The 23297-nt window shown below is 45.8% G+C and overlaps 1 protein-coding gene across 1 annotated transcript in view; it reads left to right on the forward strand.

The window, feature by feature from the left end:
* CAMK1D (calcium/calmodulin dependent protein kinase ID) overlaps window positions 1–23297 on the forward strand; it is a 204879-nt gene that overhangs the window by 96697 nt on the left and 84885 nt on the right. The window contains exon 2 of the mRNA XM_066633689.1: window positions 4086–4217. Within this exon, the coding sequence (XP_066489786.1) occupies window positions 4086–4217 (132 nt within the window). The remainder of the gene's footprint in view (window positions 1–4085; window positions 4218–23297) is intronic.

Genomic DNA, 23297 nt, shown 5'->3' on the forward strand with positions numbered 1-23297 from the left:
AGAGGCAGCACCTGTTTTCTGTTCTGGAGAAAGCCTTTCATTAAAAGATGACGCTACGGCTCAAATTCTGCATTTATTCAGTCTTTCTGAGTACTAATGGAGATAAATTTGGGGCTATGGAAGACTTTGCATTTTGTGGCTTAATTTTTTCTTTGTTTGGTAATTTTTGTTTTAACAAGAAGCTGTGATTATGAGTGGGTGGGGGATACAAAAATACAAGAACATTGTGAGCACAAATATTTAAGGCGAATAATTGTGCTCAGCTGGGTAGATCTTAAACGGAACGAGAACATCCAATTAGCTTCCCAGGCCATTTGAAGAATTTTTTTTCCTGAAAAATATGCATCGCTCAACTAGTTAATGAAGGAACTCTTGTAACTTTTTCTTGCGTTAAGCAGTCATAAGATTTTTAATTAGGAGTTTTGCTGTCTGCTGGGGTTAATGCGTGGAAGCAAGTTCCTGGCATGGCAGCCATAAAGTGTAACTAGCTAATCGGTGGCGTAGCTGTAGGGGGGCGGTACGTTTCATACTGCAGGTGCCTCAATGTACCTTGTAAGCAACCCCTCCCACACTTCATTGGAGCCATTCTGGGTGGAACAGGACAAGAAGGGGGCAGGTTAAACAGCAGCAGTGGCCCCTGAATTGTAGACCCCTTCCCAGACCCAATCCCACGGCATAGGTCCTTTCAGACCTGCACCAGTGACTTCCACAGCTCAGGTCCAAGTAGTTGTCTCTGTGCTGCAGTGGATTACCCCTGGGTAAGGTTATGAATGTTTCCTTTCGCAGGGGTAATCAAATTACTCAGGGGTAATTTGTTCTCCTTTTCCAAGGGGAACACATGTTGCTTTATCCAGTGGAGGCCTCCACAATTGCCCCCCAGGTTATCGTTGTAGTCATTTCGTGTCACTGCATCAGCAGTAGTGGGGGAGAGTAGGATTGGGCTGAAAGTGTAAATGGGACTTGCTTCCAAGTTGTAGTCAAAATTTCCATAATGCTGCTTTCGTTAGATTCGCTGATTCATTAGAGTGCTCTTTGTCCCAGCTGGATGGGCAGCCATTCTTGGCCACGCATTTCTAGCCTGTTAGACCCATTTCTGCCCAGCCCACAGGTGTACACATTTGATCCCTGTTGCATATATGCAATGTTGGGCAGAAATGGCTTAACAGTGTCTTCAATGGTGCTGTTTTAGGCAGAGCTTGACTTTCAGGGAATGTATTCTTCACGGCCACTATTGCACACGTTGCTGTATTATAAATGGACTGTAATTGTCAGCCCACTCACTGGGTAGTAGTTTCCATTGGATTCAGCAACAGTCATAAAGAAAACTGCTTTGGATATTTAAGCAATGGCAATTTATTGTCACAAACATGAGCAATGAAACTGGCTATTTTGCAGATATAATTTTATTGAAATATGAGTATAATTTATATTATGTATCATGTGTAGTGACTTACGATCTTGACGATAAATTCAGAGAAACAAACCACAAGCCATGCCCATTGAGACAGAAGAGCTATTTTACCTAATTGCTACCCTGTTCCTATTCTCTTCCCTGATTCAGCCACACGCTCACTCATTTGATGATTCATTCAAGACAAAACCCTTCCAAGGAGGCAACTGTGAGATTGCAAACTTCGGTTGTGTCACTAGAACTGTGAGAATCACAAAAGGAAAATCTTAACCTTGAATGGAAAGTCCCGAAGAGGTTGGCACAAATCTAAACAGGCTTTGGGAAGCAGTGTCAAAAAGTTGTTTGCTATAAAGTGAGATATTGATCAGCACTGAGATTAATTGTTTAAACTGAATACAGTTTGGATAGAATGATTCACTTTTACCCATCTAAGGGCCCAAACCCATCCAGCTTTCCAGCACTGAAGCAGCTGTGCCAATAGGGTGTGTGCTGCATTCTGCAGTGGGGGGAGGGAGTCACCGAGGCCTCCTCAAGGTAGGGCAATGTTTGTTCCCTTACTTTGGGGCTGTGTTGTGACTGTACCGGCATTGGAAAGTTGGATAGGATTGGGCCCTAAAATGAATAGGTCAGCTATTTTGTCCAGCCACAGGCTACCGCGCACATCTGAGAGTCTAACTGCCCAATGCTATGTGGAGTTGAATGAATGTGCTACACTTGACCAGCATGCAAGTAAGCATGTTTGTGGACTGGTAACTTTTGAGGTCTTAATTGCAGACCTGCTCTGATAAGAGTGTTGCATTTCTATAGCCCACAGTGAAAAGCGGTGAAGTCCAACTATTTTGATAAGTGTAACACAAGAAGTCCAAACCACGTGAAAATGCAACTCTGGTGCACATGATTGTAAGTTGTAGTTTTGCTTTCTGTCTGCAAGGCCAGAGAGCTGGCTGTAGTTTAGTACAAGGGAGAGGTGAGTGTGCCATGAGCACGACATCAGGCTTTCACACTCCAGTCTAGGAGAGACACAAAACTCCTGCTGCCTGTATTACTCCTTGTATGCGGAAAATTATTTACTAGCTTTCTGAGCATGCTGAACTGCTAGTTAGGAAGTGCAAGGTTCCCCGTTCCCCCACGTGTGTATTTGCCTGTCTGTGTGTGAGTATTTTCAGGAGGAAAAGTGTGGTTGATTGCAAATGCATGAGTCCCCAAATTACGATGGGACATGGCACACATATGTTCATATGTTGGTATCCTTCAGTTTTGGAAGACTACGGTATCACGCTCTGAATGGTGGTTCTGGAACAGAGTGTCCTCTCCAGAGCACGAAGCCTGGGTAAAGTAGATATGGAGGATAGACTGTTACCCATGCAGCAAATCCCCCCTCTCCATGTTGCTGAAATGGTCCAATGGAAAGGCAGAGGCCAATACAGTTGGTTCCAGCGGCGTCACAGGAGTGCCAGAATGTGACTGTGTTCAGCCATGAACTGCCTCAGGGACTCTGGCTCCGGATTTTGCCTCCAGGTTGACTCCTGAAGCCTTTTCCATAACTGGATGTAGCCACAAGGCAGTGGAGGTTTGGGATCAGAGTTTTCCTTCTCTCAGATGAGCTGCCTTCCCAGGCTAATGATTCCCACCTACCCAGTGGCTGTTTAGTAGCCTCTTAGGACAAGTACAGCCAAACTGAGGGCCTATTCTTATGCCCAGCCCCCAGAGGACACACATGGGCACACATGACACATAGGACATCACTTGGCTGGAGGATGTGGTATTTGGACTACTACAGTGTGTGCAATCCAGGGACAGTTAAGGCTGTAATCACAAGGGCACTCACAGCACAATCCTGTTCTTCAGTAGTGCTGGTCCAGCAGCATTGTTTGCGATGCCTTCTGCGTCTTTTGCAACAATTTGTATGTAAGCAGTGGCATGGCAGACTCTGCAGGCCGAGCCCTGGTGACCAGCCAAGCCACCGCTTTCTGCACTAACTACAACTTACAAACCGTTTTCAAGGGTCACCCCAGGTAAAGAGCATTACAGTAGTCCAAATGAGATGTTACTAGGGCATGACCATTGTTGCCAAATCTGACTGATTCAGGTATGACCTCAGCCAGTGCTCCAGCCAAAGCTGGCAAAGGCCCTCCCCACAGCTACAGATGCCACCTGAGTGTCCAGGGACAGCTGTGGGTCCAGCTGTGGGTCCCAGACTGCAGACCTGTTGTTTCAGAGGGAGTGCTACCCCCTCCACAGCAAGGCTATGGATCCAGTACCCGCATAGCAGCCTTCTCAATCAGGTGGAACTCTGTCTTATCCAGATTTAATTTCAGTATTAGCCCTCAACCACTTTCAGACAGTATCCCAGAACTTTGATGCCCCCCCCTCTGGAAACTGGTGGAAAACAGAGAGAGTTTGATGTCAATACAAGAGGCACTTTAAAAGGTGCCTCTTTGCCCAATTGGCAGGGGTGAAAGGTGACCTAGTGCAAAATCCCCGTGCGTTGCTGTACTGGTGCAGTCTGAGAAGTCATATCACCAAACTGGTTCAAAAGCGCTTTCACTTGACCCCCTCCATTTATTGTAATTCATGCTCAGAAGACCAAGCTGCAATGTTGTTAATAACAAATACTGTCTATTTTGACTGCAAAGTAGCAGCTCAAATACATATTTTCCTTTCTTTTTTTCAGTGGTGCGTTTTCTGAAGTAGTTTTGGCTGAAGACAGAGCGACTGGAAAAATGTTTGCAGTCAAGTGCATCCCAAAGAAAGCCCTGAAAGGAAAGGAAAGCAGCATAGAGAACGAAATTGCAGTGCTGAGAAAGTAAGTTTGAATCACGCTCTTCTGCTGCGACGGCCCGAGTGGGTCTAATGAAATAAAAATGCAGTTCAGTGCTAAATTTGGGTGGAATTATTTCCTGACCTTCCTGTCCCTTTCACCATGGATAAATATACTGAATCTGCATGATTTTCCCCCCTGTGTGAAATGCCTCCTTACTTACATTCAAGAATAATTTTTTGTACATGACAGCCGCCGTTTATGAATTTCCTTCTTTCGCAACATTGATTTTGTTTTTTTCTTCAACAACGTTCAGGTTGCTTAACAATGAATATGTTCTGAAACCAAAATATAGAGTAATGTAGTACATGCATGCAGTGGCATCGCTACGGGGTGCGGGGGTGTGTGGGCCGCAGCAGGTGATGTGCACAGGGGAGGTGACACGCTAAAATTGCAGTGGTTAGGCATAACCCCATCATGTTATATACCATTGGATGTGGAATTATGAGCTGAACGCAATGCAAGAAACCAGAGTGAAATAGCTCCTTTCCTTCAAAAGTTATGGCCAAAAAACTGGAGAACAAAAAATGCATGGATCCCTATGGAAAGTGAAAGTGAGCCGTATCGCGCATTTACTCGTGGGTAGGCAAACTTGTCTTAGTCCATTGGAAAGGGCAGGCTGAGAGGAATCCAACGACACCAGAATGGTCCTGATCCAATGAAAGCAGCTCCCAAAAACACCTGAGAAGGAAGTCCCTCCCTCCAAGCAGATAAATGTATTGAGCCCTATGGAAAGCGAAACTAAGCCTCATGGTCACGTTTACTCGCAAGTAAGCAAACGTGCCTTGGCTGTTGTGGAAGATCAGGTGAAGGAGAGTGCAAGGCTACCAGAATGGTCCTGATCCTATGCACGTACAGCTCAACAAGTGCTCCAGAAGGCAGCCCCCCCCCAAAAGGATCAAAACAGAGGCTTCAGCTGATAAGGTGAACCTTTTTGAGACTTGCAAAGCCAGCTGGATCCTGACAGTGATCTGCTTTAAACAGAAGTTTTTTAATTGAACTGGGCACTGGGTAGGGCTGAAAACCTTACTGATTTTGGACGGGGGAGTTGTTATTGCAGGCAGGTTACAGAGGAAATTCACTTGGTGGAACAGGGCTGGCTTCTGCTTATTTAATTATTTGTTTTACTTTATTATTATTATTATTATTATTATTATTATTATTATTATTATTATTATTATTATTATTATTATTAACAGTATTTATATACCGCTTTTCGACTACAAGTTCACAAAGCAGTTTACAGAGAAAAATCAAATGACTAAATGGCTCCCTGTCCCAAAAGGGCTCACAATCAAAAAGATGCAAAAGAATACCAGCAGTCAGCCACTAGAACAGACACTGCTGGGGTGAGATGAGCCAGTTACTCTCCCCCTGCTAAAAAAAAGGAGCACCCACTTGAAAAAGTGCCTCTTACCCAATTAGAGGGGTTAATTTAATTTAATTATTAAATTAACTTTAATTATTTATACATTTATTTTAATTTGTCTGATGATGTCACTTCCACCATGACATCACCTCTGGTGGGTCTTGGATTTATCTTCATTCTAAAAAGTGGGTCCCAGTGCTAAAAGCTTGAGAACTGCTGCAATAAGGTGTTAGTAAGTTGACACCCTGGGGGGGCTGTGACACCACTAGTGACCAAAAACACTAAAATCACAGTTTGGAGGAATAACACCATCATGTTATATATCGATCAGTGCATAATTTCATGCAGAATGTGTTCTATCTTTGTTCCATCAAAAGGTACAGCCAAAAAACCAGTGGGGGCGGAGTGATGGTACATCACCATGCCCACCACCTGGGGTGTTGCCCCGCCCACTGCATGGGGAGGTGACGCGCTGGCATCCCACACCGGGTGGTGCGAACCCTAGTGAGGCCACTGCGTACATGCCTGGACCCGATCCGCGGATAAGTGAATCTGCAGATACAGGATTCTTGGATACAGCCCCCCCTGTAATCTATATGCATAATAATGTACGGTGGGCTGCCGCAGGATGTCCCTAGTGACCCCTCCCATCTGTTCTCCTGGGTGCCACCAACTTGGATCTGGTGATTTGAGATGGCCGCCCACAACTCTCACAAGATTTGGGTGTCGTCATTTTGGATCTCTCGAAATCTCATGAGATAGGGCACCATAATCTTGGATCTCACAAAATCTCACAAGATTTGGATTTTGCAATATCCAAGATGGAGGCAGCTGGCTATGCCAGGAAGAAGAGGTTGCTAGGGTGTCGCGACAAAGGTCCTCTCCTCTACACATCCTCTTTCACTCCTTCCCTCTTCCTTTTTGAATCAAGGGAGCAGAAGGAAGAGGAACAGTAGTTAGTGTGCTGCAAAGTAAGACAGAGAGGCATTTGGTGTGCCCCCTCAGGTGCTAGGAAGTCTTGGGCTAGCCCTGGAGGCCCACCACCCTCCATTGCTTTCTCAAATGGACCCTCCACTAAAATTAGTCACTGACCTGAGCAGCAGAGCATTATTGTCTCCCCTTTTTCTCCGTCCACAAATTCTTCCCACTGCAAACAACTGAACATTAGATGTCAAGCCTGCCAATACAGCCAAAGCACTTCTTGATGCGGGTTGCTAAATTTAGGTGCATAGATATGTAGGTATTCTTCTGCTTTCATCAGACTGCTCAATGGCTACAGCTCGTGGCTGTGTTCAGTTACACAGGCAGGGTGAGCCCTGCGCAGCTTCTAAATAAAAGAGTTGCTTCTAAATAAAAACTCTAACCCCTGCCCAGACAACTGTAAATACCAATACTAGTCACTCTTGCAAGTGATTGGATTGTGACTTTTTGTCCTAGCAGAGCGTGACTGCATACAGAGCGAGAATGTTGGCCAGGGTTTGTAACATACATTTCATTGAGCCTGAGTCTCTAGTTTCAGATCAGAATCTATGCTATTGTAATTTAAGTAGGTCAGTTACTTAAATGGAAAATATGAGATCCTGTGTCCTGCAATGAATATGAGGAGGAAAACTTTGGAGCAGCCTGTCTTGGTTTCATCTGTATCTAGAGTTATGTCTTCACTAGCCTGTATCCACAGGTTGGTTGCGTGTGAGTCGTGGGGTGGCTCTGCCGAATGATGGCACTTTGGATGCCTGAATATTTGCAAACACCGGACGAGCAAGATCATGTGGAGTCCTGTTCTGGCTTTCCTGCCTCACCTTCCTCCTCCCCACTGGAATCTTCTGTTTAACCTAGAGCAGGGGTCTCCAAACCCCGGCCCGGGGGTCAGATGCGGCCCGCGGGCAAGCCTCTATCCAGCCCGCAGCCAACCTCTTGTCCTCTGAAAGCCTCTGGCGCACTCAACTGAACATGACCAGAACTGTGCTCTGATTGTGTCTGGAGGGTGTTCTGAGGGCCAGAGAGGTTGAATGAATGAGCCCATTCTTTCGTTGATTCACTCATCTAAATTCCATCTCTAATTTAGATTACTGTGCCAAATTGACGCGGCCCTCTGACCAAAGCGTTTGGAGACCCCTGACCTAGAGGAAGTGTCACAGTCAGCTTTCCCACTCCCTGTCTCCAACCCTACAACTCCGTCTTCCCAGTCCTATTCTTCTCCCTGCTGGCGCAGGGCCAGGATTGGGAGTTAGGATTCAGTGTGCACTGCTGCAGTCTGTTCAGCCCCCTCCTGGGCTCAGTCTGCCTCTTGGTCTGCTCAGCCCCACCCAAAAACGCTCCCTCCCCACCTCTGTTCCACCCTCCCACTCCCCTCTCCCACCTCGATGAGCTGGTCTCCCTTGGCTGTCGCAAACTTAGTCCATCCGGATCCAGTATGGGAAGGCTGGCACTTATCCTTGCGCCTGCCCAGCCTGCTTCTGAGGAGGCTCAGATGTGCTTTATGGCACGTTAGTGCGACTTGTGAGCCTCCACAAGGGACTTGCGCCAGCCAAAGACAAGGTCTGGATTATGCTTTGAGAGCACAATCCAATGCTTGTCAACTCAGAAGCAAGTCCCATCATCTTCAATAGGGCTTACTCTCAGGAAAGTGCATATAGGATTGCAGCTTGAGGCAGCCGCCACCTTGTGTCACTTCTCTGAATGTTTTTCCACTGTGAGTGATCTAGTTTTACCTGTTTGCACACAGAAAATGAAGTAAATCAGTTGCAGTTAAAAGGAACATTTATCCTGTTTGGAAAAAAAAAAAAAAGATGCTTCAAGCCCCGTCCATCCAACCTGAAACTAGACAGGAGTAATAAATAAACCATGTTTCAGACAATAGAGTTATACTAGATACTTAAGATTGGAGACCTGAGAAGTCTGTGTGTTGCACAGCAGATATTATATGCTCAGACAGCCATAGTCCTCAAAGACTATTTCCCTTTGGTTGCTACATTACTGTGTAATTTGCTTCCTTTGAGCAATGAAAATATGAATAAATAATACTTGTGGTTGTAGTGTGTTTGTTTTAATAACTAACAAAGGGCAGATCTGATAAGTCAACCCCCTGTTTGTTTAACTTAGCAGTGGTTGTAAGGACATCATCATTCAATAATGCCTAAATGTGCTCACTGCCCAGGATTACACTGAAGTGAACATGGTGAATTGGGAAAAACTGGCAGACTTTAGTTTTCTTGAGGCATTATATGAATGTGTCGGGTAGGGTGGAGGGCAGGACTGCACGTACTGAATTTCCATGTGTTCTTAATAAGGGCCTGAAAAGAATCCTCATGCAATAACATGCATGTAAGAGTTATTTGCATGATTGAGACCTTTGCTTTTTCGGAGGTCCCAGTGGCTCTGAGAGAGCTATATATGTCACTGTTGGCGCAACATATGCTCCACCAGAAGCCTGGCACTTGTCCTGAATCAGATGCACCCTTCCTCCCACCAGGGATCCCATAGGGGCCTTCAGAGCTTATTGCATCATTAAAATGATGGACAGCTTGCTAGGTTATACAGATAATGTTGTTGGCAACCTTCAGTCTCGAAAGACTCTGGTATCGCGCTCTGAAAGGTGGTTCTGGAACAGCGTCTAGCGTGGCTGAAAAGGCCGATTCAGGAGTGACAATCCCTTCCACACTGGGAGCAAGTGCAGTCTGTCCCTGGTCTGTCTCCCTGGCTATGGGCCTTCCTTCTTTGCCTCCTTGCCTCAGACTGTTGGCCAAGTGTCTCTTCAAACTGGGAAAGGCCATGCTGCACAGCCTGCCTCCAAGCGGGCCGCTCAGAGGCCAGGGTTTCCCACCTGTTGACGTCCACTCCTAAGGCCTTCAGATCCCTCTTGCAGATGTCCTTGTATCGCAGCTGTGGTCTACCTGTAGGGCGCTTTCCCTGCACGAGTTCTCCATAGAGGAGATCCTTTGGGATCCGGCCATCATCCATTCTCACGACATGACCGAGCCAACGCAGGCGCCTCTGTTTCAGCAGTGCATACATGCTAGGGATTCCAGCACGTTCCAGGACTGTGTTGTTAGGAACTTTGTCCTGCCAGGTGATGCCGAGAATGCGTCGGAGGCAGCGCATGTGGAAAGCGTTCAGTTTCCTCTCCTGTTGTGAGCAAAGAGTCCATGACTCGCTGCAGTACAGAAGTGTACTCAGATAATACAGATAATATGTATACAGATAATAAGCACAGCATATTTCAACTGATGGTACACGTATCATCAGTGGTACTTGAGGGGTTATCCAGTGGTATACACGGCTCCCAAAGGACATCTGCTGCCTGGCAGTGAGTCCACAACATGATGCTACAAACAGTGGTAGGAGGTTTGACTCGGTGGGCTAGCTTGACTCCAGAGTATAGCTTATGTGTACTTGAAAAAGCCTATCCATTCGCCCCAAGCCTCTTTGTAGTGTCATGTCTGGCCTTCCAACCCAGAAGAGGTTGGAGATGACATCATGGCCAGTTACTTCCACTGGTACTTAAGATAATTATACCATGAGAAGTGGCACATCAGGGGACAAAAATTGGAAAAAAAAACACCTGTTAAATAAGCCAAGGATGAGGTCTTGCTGTGTTTTTATTCTGAGAACTAAAGGTTCCAGCATTATAGTGGCTACTTACCCAGGGTTCTCAGTCATTTTATTAGGCAATGTTCCTTTCTCTGAAACCTTGCTTAGACTATAGATCATGTACTTGTGGCTCATTAGGTATTTATGATTCATTAAGCAAAGTAAAGCACATCAGCCTTTATGGCAGTTGAATAGGCGACCAATAAAGCTTTTCTTGGCTGCTTACTTGGGACTATGAGGTGAGCAGACTTGTTGAGTGCTTGGTAGACTGCAGTACATGGCTGGCAGGCTGAATTCATCTATGGTCATTGCATTAGTAATTGTGAAAATACAGATTTACTTGTTGCGACTTATAAGTTGGCTAGACTGCAGAACCTGTTCAATCATTACACTCCAGGGAGAACTATTGACCTGCTATGCATCTTGGATGTCTGTATGCCTCTGCCTTCCTGTGGGGTGAAAGGAATTAGTGATATGAGCTGCGCAGTGGTCTTTGAACCACAGTAGAGGTGCCTGCTAGCTTTGTGTGATTTTTTTTTTTTCCAAACTACATATCTATTTCCATTTTTGGTTTTATTACGGAATGAAGAATCCCTATGCTTTGTACATATTCCTTTCACATTTTTATGCCACCCTCCCTCCAGGGAGCTCATGGTGTAAGCGTGTTTCCTGCCCCCCTTTGGTCCTCACAACAGCCCTGTGAGGTAGGTTGGGCTGAGAGTGAGTGGCCCAAGATCACTGAGGAAACTTCATTGCTGAGCAGAGATTTGGATTTCCAACACTAGAATCACTACCCCATACTGGCCCAATACATCGAAATACTGAATATAAGCAACTCAAGAAGGATGGCCCAAAGCTCCTTTAGAGAGCAGTCCCAAGCATTCTGTCATCCAGCGCAAGTCCCTTGCACCAGCCGAGAAGTGTCGCAAATGTGTCGTAAGGCATGTTTGCACCTCCTTGAGAGTCAGGGAGGCTGATGCAAGGACCCATGCCAGCATCCACATGCTGCTTCCCGGACTTCAGCCACTGAGTTGCTCCGGCCAAAGGTGGCTGGTGCACGGGGTTGGGGAGGGTGGAATGAAGGCATTCCAGGGCAAGGGGAGTGCAGTCTGCAGGCGTGCCAGTGCAAGAATCAGGCCCGAGATGGGAGCAGGACCATGATCCAGCACTTAGGACTTACACCGGGCCCTTTGGATCTATACCACCTCTGACACAGATCTGAGTAGCCCCATCGAGGCTGCTGCTGCGTGACACAGGGTAAGGGGAATGAATTCTCTTTACTCCGAGTTGCACTGTGACTCGACCCAGCCCTGCTCTGGATGCCCTTTACGGCTCGGGTCTAGGGTATTTGAGGGACCGCCTCCTTCCCCTACAATCCGGCCCCTGCTCTTAGATCATCTGGGGGGGGGCCCTTTTGACTGTGCCGCCACTAAGAGATGTGAGAGGGGCGGCGGCCAGGAAGAGGGCCTTCTCGGTGGTGGCCCCCGAACTGTGGAATACCCTCCCCTTAGAACTGAGAACTGCTCCCTCGTTGCTAACATTTCAGCGAGGACTGAAGACCTTTTTATTTCAAAAAGCTTTTAATTGTTGACAGGCTGGCTGGCGTTCTTGCTTCTTGCTTTTTATATGAAAATCCACGGGGTTTGTTTGTTTTTAGATTTTTTAATTATTGTAAATTGTTTTTTAATGTTGTATTTTTAAGGTGTTGTAAGCCGCCTTGTGTGCCCGTTGGGCAAAAAGGCGGGGTATAAATTAATAAAATAATGATGATGATGATGATGATGATGCAGCACAGGGCTACCTGCTCCCGGGCATATTAGGATTGGGCTGCCCAAGCACAAAACTGCACTTGAGAGAGAGATTCAAAATTAACTCAGAATCTTCAATTCCATTTGTAGCTTTGCCGGGGTGTAGGCAGCTTCAATTGTTCCACCTGGAGTGCTTTTGACAAGGCTCCCTTGCGTCTCTGTAGTTTAAGATGGCAGTTTGTGGGAGTTCTGTATGTTCAACCCACACACACACACACACACTTTTTTCTAGTTATAACCTGTAAAACCTTTGTTATGCAATTATTTGCTCAAGATCTAAACAAGCCCCAAGTTAGCTTCAAAATGGCATATCCTGAGATCTGGTTATAGGTCGTGACAACAGTTGCTCAGAGCTGCAGTATGGATAATAATCGTACATGTCACTACAGGAGCAGCTGCTTCTGAAACAGTCATTTTAAGGTTTTGTCAGGGTTAGGTTTAGGCAGCAATTTTACTTCTCATGGCCCATTGACCTCTATGGTCTTCTGTGTTCTTCACCTCTTGTGATGTCACTTCGGGCTCCTGGGAGACTCCTCTGGGTTCTGCTGCTCTGTTTTTAGGGCAACTGTCCGTAGTAATGAATTGTCCATCCCTCTAAGAAGTTGGCAGAGGAAGAGGGACACAGAGTTTGTGACTTTAGAGAGTTGCCGTAGAAACAGACACGGAACCTGGAAGAGTTTTTCAGCAATATTCAACTGTTGTGCTCCAAACTCTCACAACACACCTGTGAACCTTTCGTTATGCACCAATATGCCATGGCACACCAGTTTAAAATCACTGAGTTAAGGGTTACAATCCACAGCCTAACCATCAGTGCTCCTTTCAGAGTGAGACTGCTCAGTCAGAAACAAATACAAGTCTGACTGCTAATAAGGCAATTGAGCAGTTTGCAAGAATGTAATGATGTTGGGGGGGGGGGTATTAATAATTATTCCATCCATTCCTGTGCGGCCCCCCCCTTGCAGGCTTTTCTTCCAGATGGGTGTTTACTGCATCAAGTGGGGAAAAGATGCTGGGAATGAGATTACTGATTTTGATTTTGGAAAAACCAGATGTACATCTTGGAGGCCTTGGGCAGGTCTTCTGAGATGTGACCAGAAGACACCTCTGGTCATGTGCCGAGGTCCTGTAAGTGTCAGTCTGGGGATATCATTATCTGTAGATTTTGTCATCTGTGGGGGTTCTGGGAGTGGAACCCCCACCGATGCTGAGGCATGGCTGTAATGAAATGAGAACAAAGAAAATAAAAGAATGCCATGATAAAAAAAATAGTCAGAAAAAAGTCAGGTTATGTAAAGCTGTTGGGTCATAAATCTTCCTGAAAAAGAACTTTTGTGAAGCACAGGAAGTAGCTAGCCGAACCACTCTTGACAACATTCCCAAGTGCAGGAGCCACAATGGAAAAGACCCTGCAGAAGGCACATGTGTCCATAACGGGCCTTCCCACAATAACCTTAAGACACAAGAGAGGGATGCAAGGAAGGAGGCACTCTTTCAGACATCTAGGATAGAGCGCACACCTAGTTCTGCAAGTTACCTTTCTCCCTGCCTGCTTTGCATCACAGAAGAGGCGGCTGCAGTTTCCAGTCCCCTGTTTGCTTCAGCCCTGTCAGTGTCTCCTCTGTTTGATGTGTGCAGCTTCAGGGTGTGTTGTCATCATAAAACCACAACATGGAAAAACTTGATTGATTCACTATGAAGCAAAAAACTGGATAGAATTTCCTTATGAAAATCAGGTACAAAAGATGCTTTGACAGCTGACTTGGTTACTTCTGGGTGGACTGGAAGCTGAAAGACTGGGTGGTGGTAGAGTTTCAGCACTCTGCATTTCCCCGTGTGTGTGTGTGTGTGTGTGTGTGTGTGTGTGTGTCCTACTGTCCAGTTGGGTTTTCTTGTGCCCTGCTGCTGCTTTCTTAGAGATGTCCTGCCATGAAAGTCATCCTATTGATTTCCGTGGCAGAGTTGAACATATGTTCAGTGTCTTATTTGACATCATTGAACTTAAAAGGGCTGAAGTCGCACCCAGCATGTTTCAGATAAGTTGCACTGCATTGTTGGTTGGTTGGCAACCTTCAGTCTTGAAAGACTATGGTAGAAGCCTACAGCACCCGGTATTCCCAGGCAGTCTCCCATCCAAGTACTAACCAGGCCTGACCCTGCTTAGCTTCTGAGATCAGACGAGAGCGGGCATGTGCAGGGTAACAGTTGCTGCATATACAGATATTGTTCATTAATATATTGATGTTTATTTGACAAAAGTACATCATTTCAATAGTCTCTAATCACCATTCTAGTGGAAGCATCTGATCGAAAGAATATGATATATCAAGAGATTGTGTAACCTCACTTTGGAGTTTATTTGCCTCCATTTTCCTTAAGGCAATTCATTTTCTAGCCTCTGGGATAAAGAAACTAAAAACCACAGTTCATTTCTTTAACTAGAAAAATGGAATTACAAAATCAATAATCCATAAATGAGGCTTTGATGAAGTTTCATGACTTGCTGAAATGATGTGTGTTGAAATGTTGACTTGTTGAAATGATGGCCTAAATGAGTTAAACGAGGCAGAAGTGTCTGCCTGTTTAATAAGTTGAATTGAGAAAATAACGTCAGGTTGCCATATTAATTCAAGAAAGTAATGACATTGTTCACTTCTAAAAAGACATATAGTTAGCATTTAAACCAACAATTGTATAACCAACAATTAAAATTAATAGAAAATGCCTTGCTGGATGAGCTCAAGGTTCATGCACACCAGTTGCTAACCGAGCTTGGCATGTAACTCGGGAAGCTACATGGTGGACATGATGGAGGCAGCCTTCCTGGCCTGGCCCAGCTCTCTAACATACTGGAAGTGGTTGGTTTGCCACCTGGGGGTGTGTGTGCTAAAAGTGGTGTAGCTCGAGGGGGTGCAAAGCACTAAGTTTTGCAGGGAGCCTCAGTACAACATGCAAGCAGCCCCTCCCTTTCGGAGCCATTCTGCTCAGGGGACTAAAAGGCTGAGGCAAACAAGGGGGAGGGGGAGGGACCGCTTGCATGCTGTGATGAAGCTCCCTGCAAAACTTAGTGCTTTGCACCCCCTCTAGCTACACCACTGGTGGGCTGCAGCATGCTACACTCCCATTACCTCCTCCACTTCTCTCCGTAGCTCGACCTACTCAACTTCTCCTGTCTTCTCAGTTGAACACGCTCCTCATTCTCTTTATTTTGATGCTGTGCTTTCAGCATGGGGATTGCAGCAACAGGACCAACAATATCTGTGCCTATTGGAACAGAGTTTCAGTCCCCTCCCCCCATAATTGAGCATTATATGCTTGCTTAAGCTACAGGATACTTTTCATTATGTCTGCAGGCGCGTTGCGTGAGTCAGGAGAGGGTAATCAGCTGGACTTGTTTGGGTCTCAGTAGCGCCAAATGTTTTGCATCAGAGGACCAATGAATGACAACTTGTGGGTGCTCGTACTAATTGCTCTGCAGCATTCCAGATGTGAAGGCTTGGAGTCACCAGGGTGACATCTGTTGATTCCACATGCCCTCTAGAAGGGAAGGGAGATTCATATCTGCATTTTTGTGAAGGAGAGGCTGTGGGTGTATCACCAGTCAAAAACTGGGAAATCTTTTGTCCATTAAGAATAATTACTACAACTGTTTTGGGGGGAGAAATGGGTTTGACTCATTTTGTTTGCCAGGCTGATGCTGTTTTTCCTTTTTTTGAGGGAGATAAGTACAGCAAGTCCCAGGGAATTTGTTTCTCAAAGCAATTGGACGTTTGAGGTTGCCTGGTACTTTACTAGAAGCAAGATGGAACTGGAAGATTTAAGGTTACAAGCTATAAGAAGCAAATCTTACTTTTTTTTACCCTCCCACTGATTCACTATGAGCAACTTTGGGGCTAATTACTTAGCTACTATTTCATAAAGAAGCTGTTACCAGAATTGTAAATGCTTGCCTGGAAACAGTGACTACAATCCAAACTGAGAGTTAAACATGCTTAAGGTCCTAATAATCTATGGCTTTAGCAATACAATCCAGTTCAACGTAGTATGTTCAATGGGCTTCACTCTCAGGTAAAAGTGAGCAGGACTGCAACCTGTGCTTAACTCTTGGTTGGATGGCATCCACTTTCTGTACCTTTAAATACTCTGAAAAATCAAGAGCGGATGTAGCCAGTATCCATCCTACCCTGCACAGCAACTAGTGTCCCCTGGACCAGTCCCTTGCCTGTTTTGTCCACTTTTCTATTAAATTGTGGACATTTCATTTGGACATTAAATTTGGACAGTTCACATCCAAAACTGTTTAAAAAAAATCAGCAACTTTTGTTTTAAGTGGAAGTGATGCTGGATATATGTTATTTTGAGGTGAATTTGGAAGTTCCTGCTTGGAAGAAATATATGGGAAATGTTGAGAGGAGATAAAAGATGAGAACAGCAAAATTTCTCATGTTTATGTGTAGATTTGGTCTTTGTAGTTCTTTTGTCATAACGTAGTAACAATATTTATATGAAAGACACATGGGAGAGCCGTTGCCTCCTGTCTTTACAAGTCAAACTGTGAGCAAAATGTTTTACATCCCCTTGATTAATACTTGTCAGGGCCACCAAGGGCTGGATAAAGTAAGTCAGAGCCAAATCCTATCCAACTTTCCAGTACCGATGCAGCTGCAATGCCTCCGTGACTGCCTCCCATTGCAGGATGCAGTGCTTGCTCCATTGACATAGCTGCATTGCCACTGGGAAGTTGGATAGGACTAGGCCCTCAAAGAATTAATTCACCCTCTGAGTTACAGACTGATTTATAGAGACCTGTTTTTAGCAACACACCTTTTTCACAATCGTACATTGGTAATCTGGGTTTCATAATAGTATGATCTGAGTTGTCCAGTTTGTCAAAGTGCAGAATGGTCCTGGTACACATCTTACTGTGATCACTCTAAGCCCTCAACTCAGTAACTTAAAAATAATTTAAGGAACTGACAATACTCATAAGCAATATGGCTGTAGCATCTAATGTGTTTTAAAACTGAACAGTAAATGGGAACCTTCTACTCTGTTGATATCTAATTATGCGCTTTCTACTCAGTTTCAGGCAGTTAATTAAGGAGATCGTAAAGTGTCAGTAACGAATTCTAGTAAACCTGAGCAGGTAGATGGATTTGAGTTTGGCTAACTTTTCTTAATTAACACAGAAATGAAGTGAAAAGTTGTAAGAGATCTGAGCAGGGTTTTTTCCCCCCCTTTGATTTAGCAAGGGAAGTTCAGTCTTTGAAGAATTTACTTTAATTGACTTTGATATTGCTTAGGAAATTGTATAGTGGAAGGTGACACTGACTAGAAAAGAGATGGGCGGCTCAACTGTGTCCATTCTACATCTGCTGCATCCTATGGGGGAGGCAGTTGCAGAGGTAGCTTCTGGGTGGCATTTGTTCCCTTACCCAGGGTAAGCCTGTGGTGAGGGGGAGAATCTACTCAAACCTGCACTAGCTAAATCGCTGGTGCGGGTAAACATGGACTTATCCCATGGGATTGGCTCTGGGAAGGGGGTTGGGATATTGGTGGTTCTGGCACTGCCAATTCAGCCCCCTCCCAGGCCTGACCTGTCCATCCCCCACCCCACTGCCACCCTCCCTTACCATTTTGTCCCCTTCCCCACCCCACTCCTGCCACCCGCTCCCTCCTCTCCTGGTGACTTATCTGCTCCGTCAAGTGGCAGGATAAGCACTGGAATGGGCCAAAAGGCACAGGCCCTCCCACCGGCTCTGTCGGCAGTGACGTACTATCGGGGCATGTATTGTGACTGGTGCCGTCTGCCATAAAGCAGTCGCTGCTAGTGCAAGAGGCACGCCAACAGCTGTGGTGCACATCTATTTGGGCATCCAGTTTCAAGCCAGGACGGGGATTTGCTTCAAAATCAAAGTGAGCTGGTATCAGTGGGTCTGTACTTCTCCTTGTGCCTTGTGAGAAGACCCGTACTTATTGGTGAGCCCCAGTTTTATTCAAACAACGTTAGACAGTTCTTATTCGGTTCATGCACAGCCCAATCCTAACCAACTTTCCTGCACTGATGCAGCCGTGCCAATGGGGCACACTCTTCATTCTCTTGTTGGCAGGCAGTCACAGAGGCCTTCTCGAGGTAAGGGAATGTTTGCTCCCTTATCGCAGGGCTGCATTGGTGCTGGAAAGTTGGATAGGATTGGGCTGTTAGGGGGCCCACTTTAGTCTGTACTCCTTAAATACCATTTAAGAACAGGAGGATGTAATGTTCTTTCCTCCACAAGTGCGGGATCATGTCCTGAATGTTTCATGTTTGTTGCCATCTAGTGGTGAAAAGGTACAGTAGGTGTTTTTTGTGGCAAAATAATGCAGAGAATATTCCTGTATTTGGATTAATCAAAATTATGGAGTCCTGTATCAAGGGGGGCCCAGACGACAACCTTAGCTAGTTTTCTTGGGTTTTTAGTTCATGGCACTTTCTTCACTTTCGCTGATGTCATCTGAGGATTTCCTAAACTTTTTCACACTGGGACCTACTTTTTAAAATGACTCCCTATCAGGACCCATGTAGCTTCATAAGACTAAAAAAAAGTTGCACTTTACCAGCCACTCAAGCCTCTGTTTTTATACCTTTTACAATGGTGGGGGGGGTCTGCCTTCTGGAGCATTTATTGAGCTCCTTGTTCATTGGTTTGGAACCATTCTGGCATTCCCCCTTCACCTGGTCTTTGCTAAGAGCTGAGGCATGCTCACCTACTTGTGATTAAATGCACCCCTGCTGCTCAGCTTCCCTTTCCATAGGGCTTAATATATTTTCCTTGTCAGCCATCAGCTTATTTCACAACGCATCAAAAAATTAGGTTCTGACCCACAGTTTGGGAACTGCTGCCCTAGAGTAGTTCTTGGCTCTGCCTCCTTATGTCATAAGAAGCCACAGTCTCTACGGCGAACCCAGAGATGCTGGGAAGATAAATAGCGTCCCCTCCCCCTAGAACATAAACTAAAGCAAAACAGATAATGACAAATCATGCAAAGATTTCCCCCCCCCCCAGTCTTGGGTCCTATCCAGATGTTCAGTGCCAGCTTGGGGAACAGGATTGCCAACTCTTAAAATAAACAGTTCTGGTATCTGGGTGAGGTTAGCAGAGAGTCGTGTGGCAACCTGGAGCCCCGCGTGTTTTGCAGAGTCTTGGAGGAGGAGCCCAGTATTATTATTTGGAGAACCCAGAAGTGGGGCCCTGCATAAACACTGCCATGGTTGGCAACCTTCAGTCTCGAAAGACTATGGTAAAGCCTTCAGCACCCGGTATTCCCATGCAGTCTCCCATCCAAGTACTAACCTGGCCTGACCCTGCTTAGCTTCCAGGATCAGATGAGATCAGGCATCTGCAGGGTAGTTAACAATTAAAACACTGCCACTGCACAGCTAAAAGCCCCCCCCAAAATGATGGAGTGCGATTTCCTCTCCTTACTTTTCTTGCAACTGGCTTAAAGTTTAAAAAAAAAATACAGACTAGGTTTGTTTGTTTTCCTTCTTGGCAGCTCTTTCAAAAGGAAGATCGAGAACTGAGTGTGTGGGTGACAAAAAAAATATTTTTCTTGGTTCAAGTTTCCAACTAGTTTTTAATGGTTCAGATCCCCTGTATCTTTTGCAGAGGCTTGATTTGCAAACAATTAGCAAGCGAGCTTATTTTCTTGACCTGCAGTCAAAGTGAGGGTGGAAGCTTCACTGGTTCAATATCTACCCATCAGGTTGCTGTTAAAGCAACTAACCAAAATTGGCAACCATGGTCTGCCTGGCGCATTCTTGTACTATATTCTCTTTTCCTCCCTCCCTCCTTCCATTCAGGTGATTTCAAAAATGATGGCTGCAGACAGAAGTACCAGGAATTTGTAGCTTCTGAGTGGCTTCTTTTTGCATCACAATTGATAGAAAAGGCAAATAGAAATTTTCAAGCTTTATAATTATTTACCGGGTATAAACTGAGAGTCCACTAGATTAAAAACACACATTCAGTGTTTGTGGTGAGTAAATATATTTAAGAATTTAAATGCTTCTAAAACATTGTGGCTCTCAAGCACCTGAAGTTTATCATAAGTGGCTCTTAGGTTAAGCAAGTTTGCCCACCCTTAATGTATGAGCTGGGGGGAGGAGAATTCTACATCCTAGGTGTCTGCCGCCTTGTGAGAACAGGGGAATTAGGGAGAGAAAGTGCACCGATTTCTGCCTTCGTGCTCCCATTTCCCATTTCCCAGACTCCACAGGTAGCTCCACTGACCTTCATGGCATTGTGGAGGCACATCCACATGGCTGAGCAAATTCTCTTATGCAAGACTGCAAGCAAATGTCTTCGGTGTAGGACAGCAGGCGGCTTTCTTTGTTCTTTTCGTTTCATCTGTTCCTCCCCCACTGGAGAGATGTTTCCTGCAGGAAGATCTCACTTGCCACTAGTCAGTGTTCTGTAGATCGGGGATGATCTACTTCTGCATACTGGAGTCTACTCTGTCCTCCAGGTGACTGACCAGAAGTATATTTTTCCACGCTAACTGACCCCTTTTGTGCTGCCTGATCAGATTTTATCATTTTTTCCCGGCAGCCGTTGCGGTGGTGTAACTACAGGAGGGATGGCACAGCAAATAAGTACTGCAGGTGCTGCAATGCACTGTGTAAGCTGCCCCTCCCATTCACTGTCAGAGCTATTCTGGGCATCATCAGCAATGCACAGGTGCACCTGTACGTTGCTGCTGCTGCCCGGAATGGCTCTGACAGCAAGGGGGAATAATAATAATAATAATATACAGTATTTGTATACCGCCTTTCTTGGTCTTTATTCAAGACTTTATTCAAGGCGGTTTACACAGGCAGGCTTATTAAATCCACGCAGGGATTTTTACAAATTGAAAGAAGGTTCTCTCTTTCAAGAACCACCACATTCAAGCTGTTACACTCCGATCTGGTTTAACATTCTGGCCTCCATCCTCCCACGCTCCGAGCAGATGGAACAGCTCAGCTGCAGCTTGCCAGCTGCTTCAAGGTCGCACGGTGCCGGTGGCCTCGAACTGGCGACCTTATGGATGTTAATCTTCAGGCAAATGGAGGCTCTACCCTCTAGACCAGACCTCCTGCCCAGACCTTCCCTCCTGTAAGCGGGAAGAGCCGCTTACGTGGCACATGGTGGTGCCTGCATTACTTGCCACTCCTCCCCTCCTGTAGCGCGCCACTGAGTCATTGCAAAAGTGCACTCGGCTGTCAGCATTACCTGTAAAGCCCAATGAGATGAAAATGTGTCTTCGCATATTTTTCACTGCTTTAAATATTTATTTTTTTTCCCCTTGTTGTTGTTGGCAACCTTCAGTCTCGAAAGACTCTGGTATCGCGCTCTGAAAGGTGGTTCTGGAACAGCGTCTAGTGTGGCTGAAAAGGCCGATTCGGGAGTGACAATCCCTTCCACACCGGGAGCAAGTGCAGTCTGTCCCTGGTCTGTCTCCCTGGCTATGGGCCTTCCTTCTTTGCCTCAGACTGCTGGCCAAGTGTCTCTTCAAACTGGGAAAGGCCATGCTGCACAGCCTGCCTTCAAGCGGGCCGCTCAGAGGCCAGGGTTTCCCACTTGTTGAGGTCCACTCCTAAGGCCTTCAGATCCCTCTTGCAGATGTCCTTGAATCGCAGCTGTGGTCTACCTGTAGGGCGCTTTCCTTGCACGAGTTCTCCATAGAGGAGATCCTTTGGGATCCGGCCATTTCTTTCCCTACGGTGGTCAAATTTTCATGAAACCGGGATGAGAATTTGGTAGAGCCACCAGCAAATAAATGGGGAGGCAAATGAATTTCTTCACTTGCTGCATGTATCCTGCATGCGGTAAACAATAAACCACTATGATAAATGCCCATATTCTAGAGTAGATTTGCACATTCTCTAGAGCAGCATTTCTCAACATTTGTCCCCCGCCGTACCACTTTGCATGGTTTGCCTGTTGGCAATACCACCGGAAGTAACTGGTGATCCTGTCATCACCAGTTGCTTCCAGATCAGGAGGCCAGATGCAATAGACACCAGTAAGAGGCTCAGGGTGGATGGGAGGCCCTCTTCGAGCAGGAGGGCAGGAGGTCTGGTCTAGAGGGTAGAGCCTCCGTCTGCCTGAAGATAACATCCGAAGGTCGCCAGTTTGAAGCCACCGGCACCGTGCGACCTTGAAGCAGCTGACAAGCTGAGCCGAGCTATTCCATCTGCTCTGAGCGTGGGAGGATGGAGGCCAGATCAGAACGAAACACCTGAATTGTTGTGGCTCTTGAAAGATAGAGCCTTCTTTCAATTGTAAAAATCCCTACGGGGATTTAAATTAGCCTGCCTATGTAAACCGCCTTGAATAAAGTCTTGAATAAAGACCAAGAAAGGTGGTATATAAATACCTGTATTATTATTATTATTTATTATTTGAGCGCACAGAAAGTGCACGCTGGAGCTCTTCCCACCAAGCCAAGCCTCCTACCGCTGCTTGAGCATTCTGTTACTGGTCTTACTACCTACCAGGCAGTGGAGATCTGGGGGTCCAGTGCTTACCTCCAGGCACCACCTTCAGTACCACCAGTGGTGTAAGTCTCACCGGTTGAGAAGTGCTGCCCTACAGCATTGTGGTTGCTACTTTCAGTGACATTAGTTAGTTATATGGCGTTTATATATGGTTTCTCTCAAAAGACTCAAGGCCATTTATACATGTAGGCCTACTATTTTTCGATGAGGTTTTTATGAGTATGGTTCCAGGAGACAAACTCGTAGAACCTGCATTTCTCCAGGTTTCTTCCTTCAGAGTGCAGTCGGCTCTTGTGCTTTCCACACTCTTGCAGGTAGCTGCAGCTGAGCTTCAGACTGGTTTCTCAAAGACGCTATCTGTTTTGGGCCGGCTGACTCCTCCACGCTCCACTCCTCTGCACAGATACACCAGAGACTTCTCAGTTCTTGAATCTCCTGTTGAGCAGCTGATCCCGCTTAGCTTTTTCAGGCAAGGCAATAGCTCAACTCCAAACCACACCTGAGTATTATGTATTCTTCTTCCTGGAGTTGGGACAGAATCTGCGGTGATGTCATTGCATGCTGACAAAACAGTCATTCGTAGTGATAGGTTTCACCTGCAACTCCACACAATCTGCCCCAATTTATGTTTGTGTGCAAGAAATTGATTTATATACAGAGCCTGTGTAGATAATCCAGCTACACACTGGGAAACAAGCATTCATTCTAATCTGTATTCGCAGCAAATAAAACGTCTTTTCCCATTCTATTTTGGGCATCAAACCCCAGGGTAATTC

This window comes from Tiliqua scincoides, chromosome 7 (genome assembly GCF_035046505.1).
Source record: "Tiliqua scincoides isolate rTilSci1 chromosome 7, rTilSci1.hap2, whole genome shotgun sequence".
Lineage (NCBI taxonomy): Eukaryota > Metazoa > Chordata > Lepidosauria > Squamata > Scincidae > Tiliqua > Tiliqua scincoides.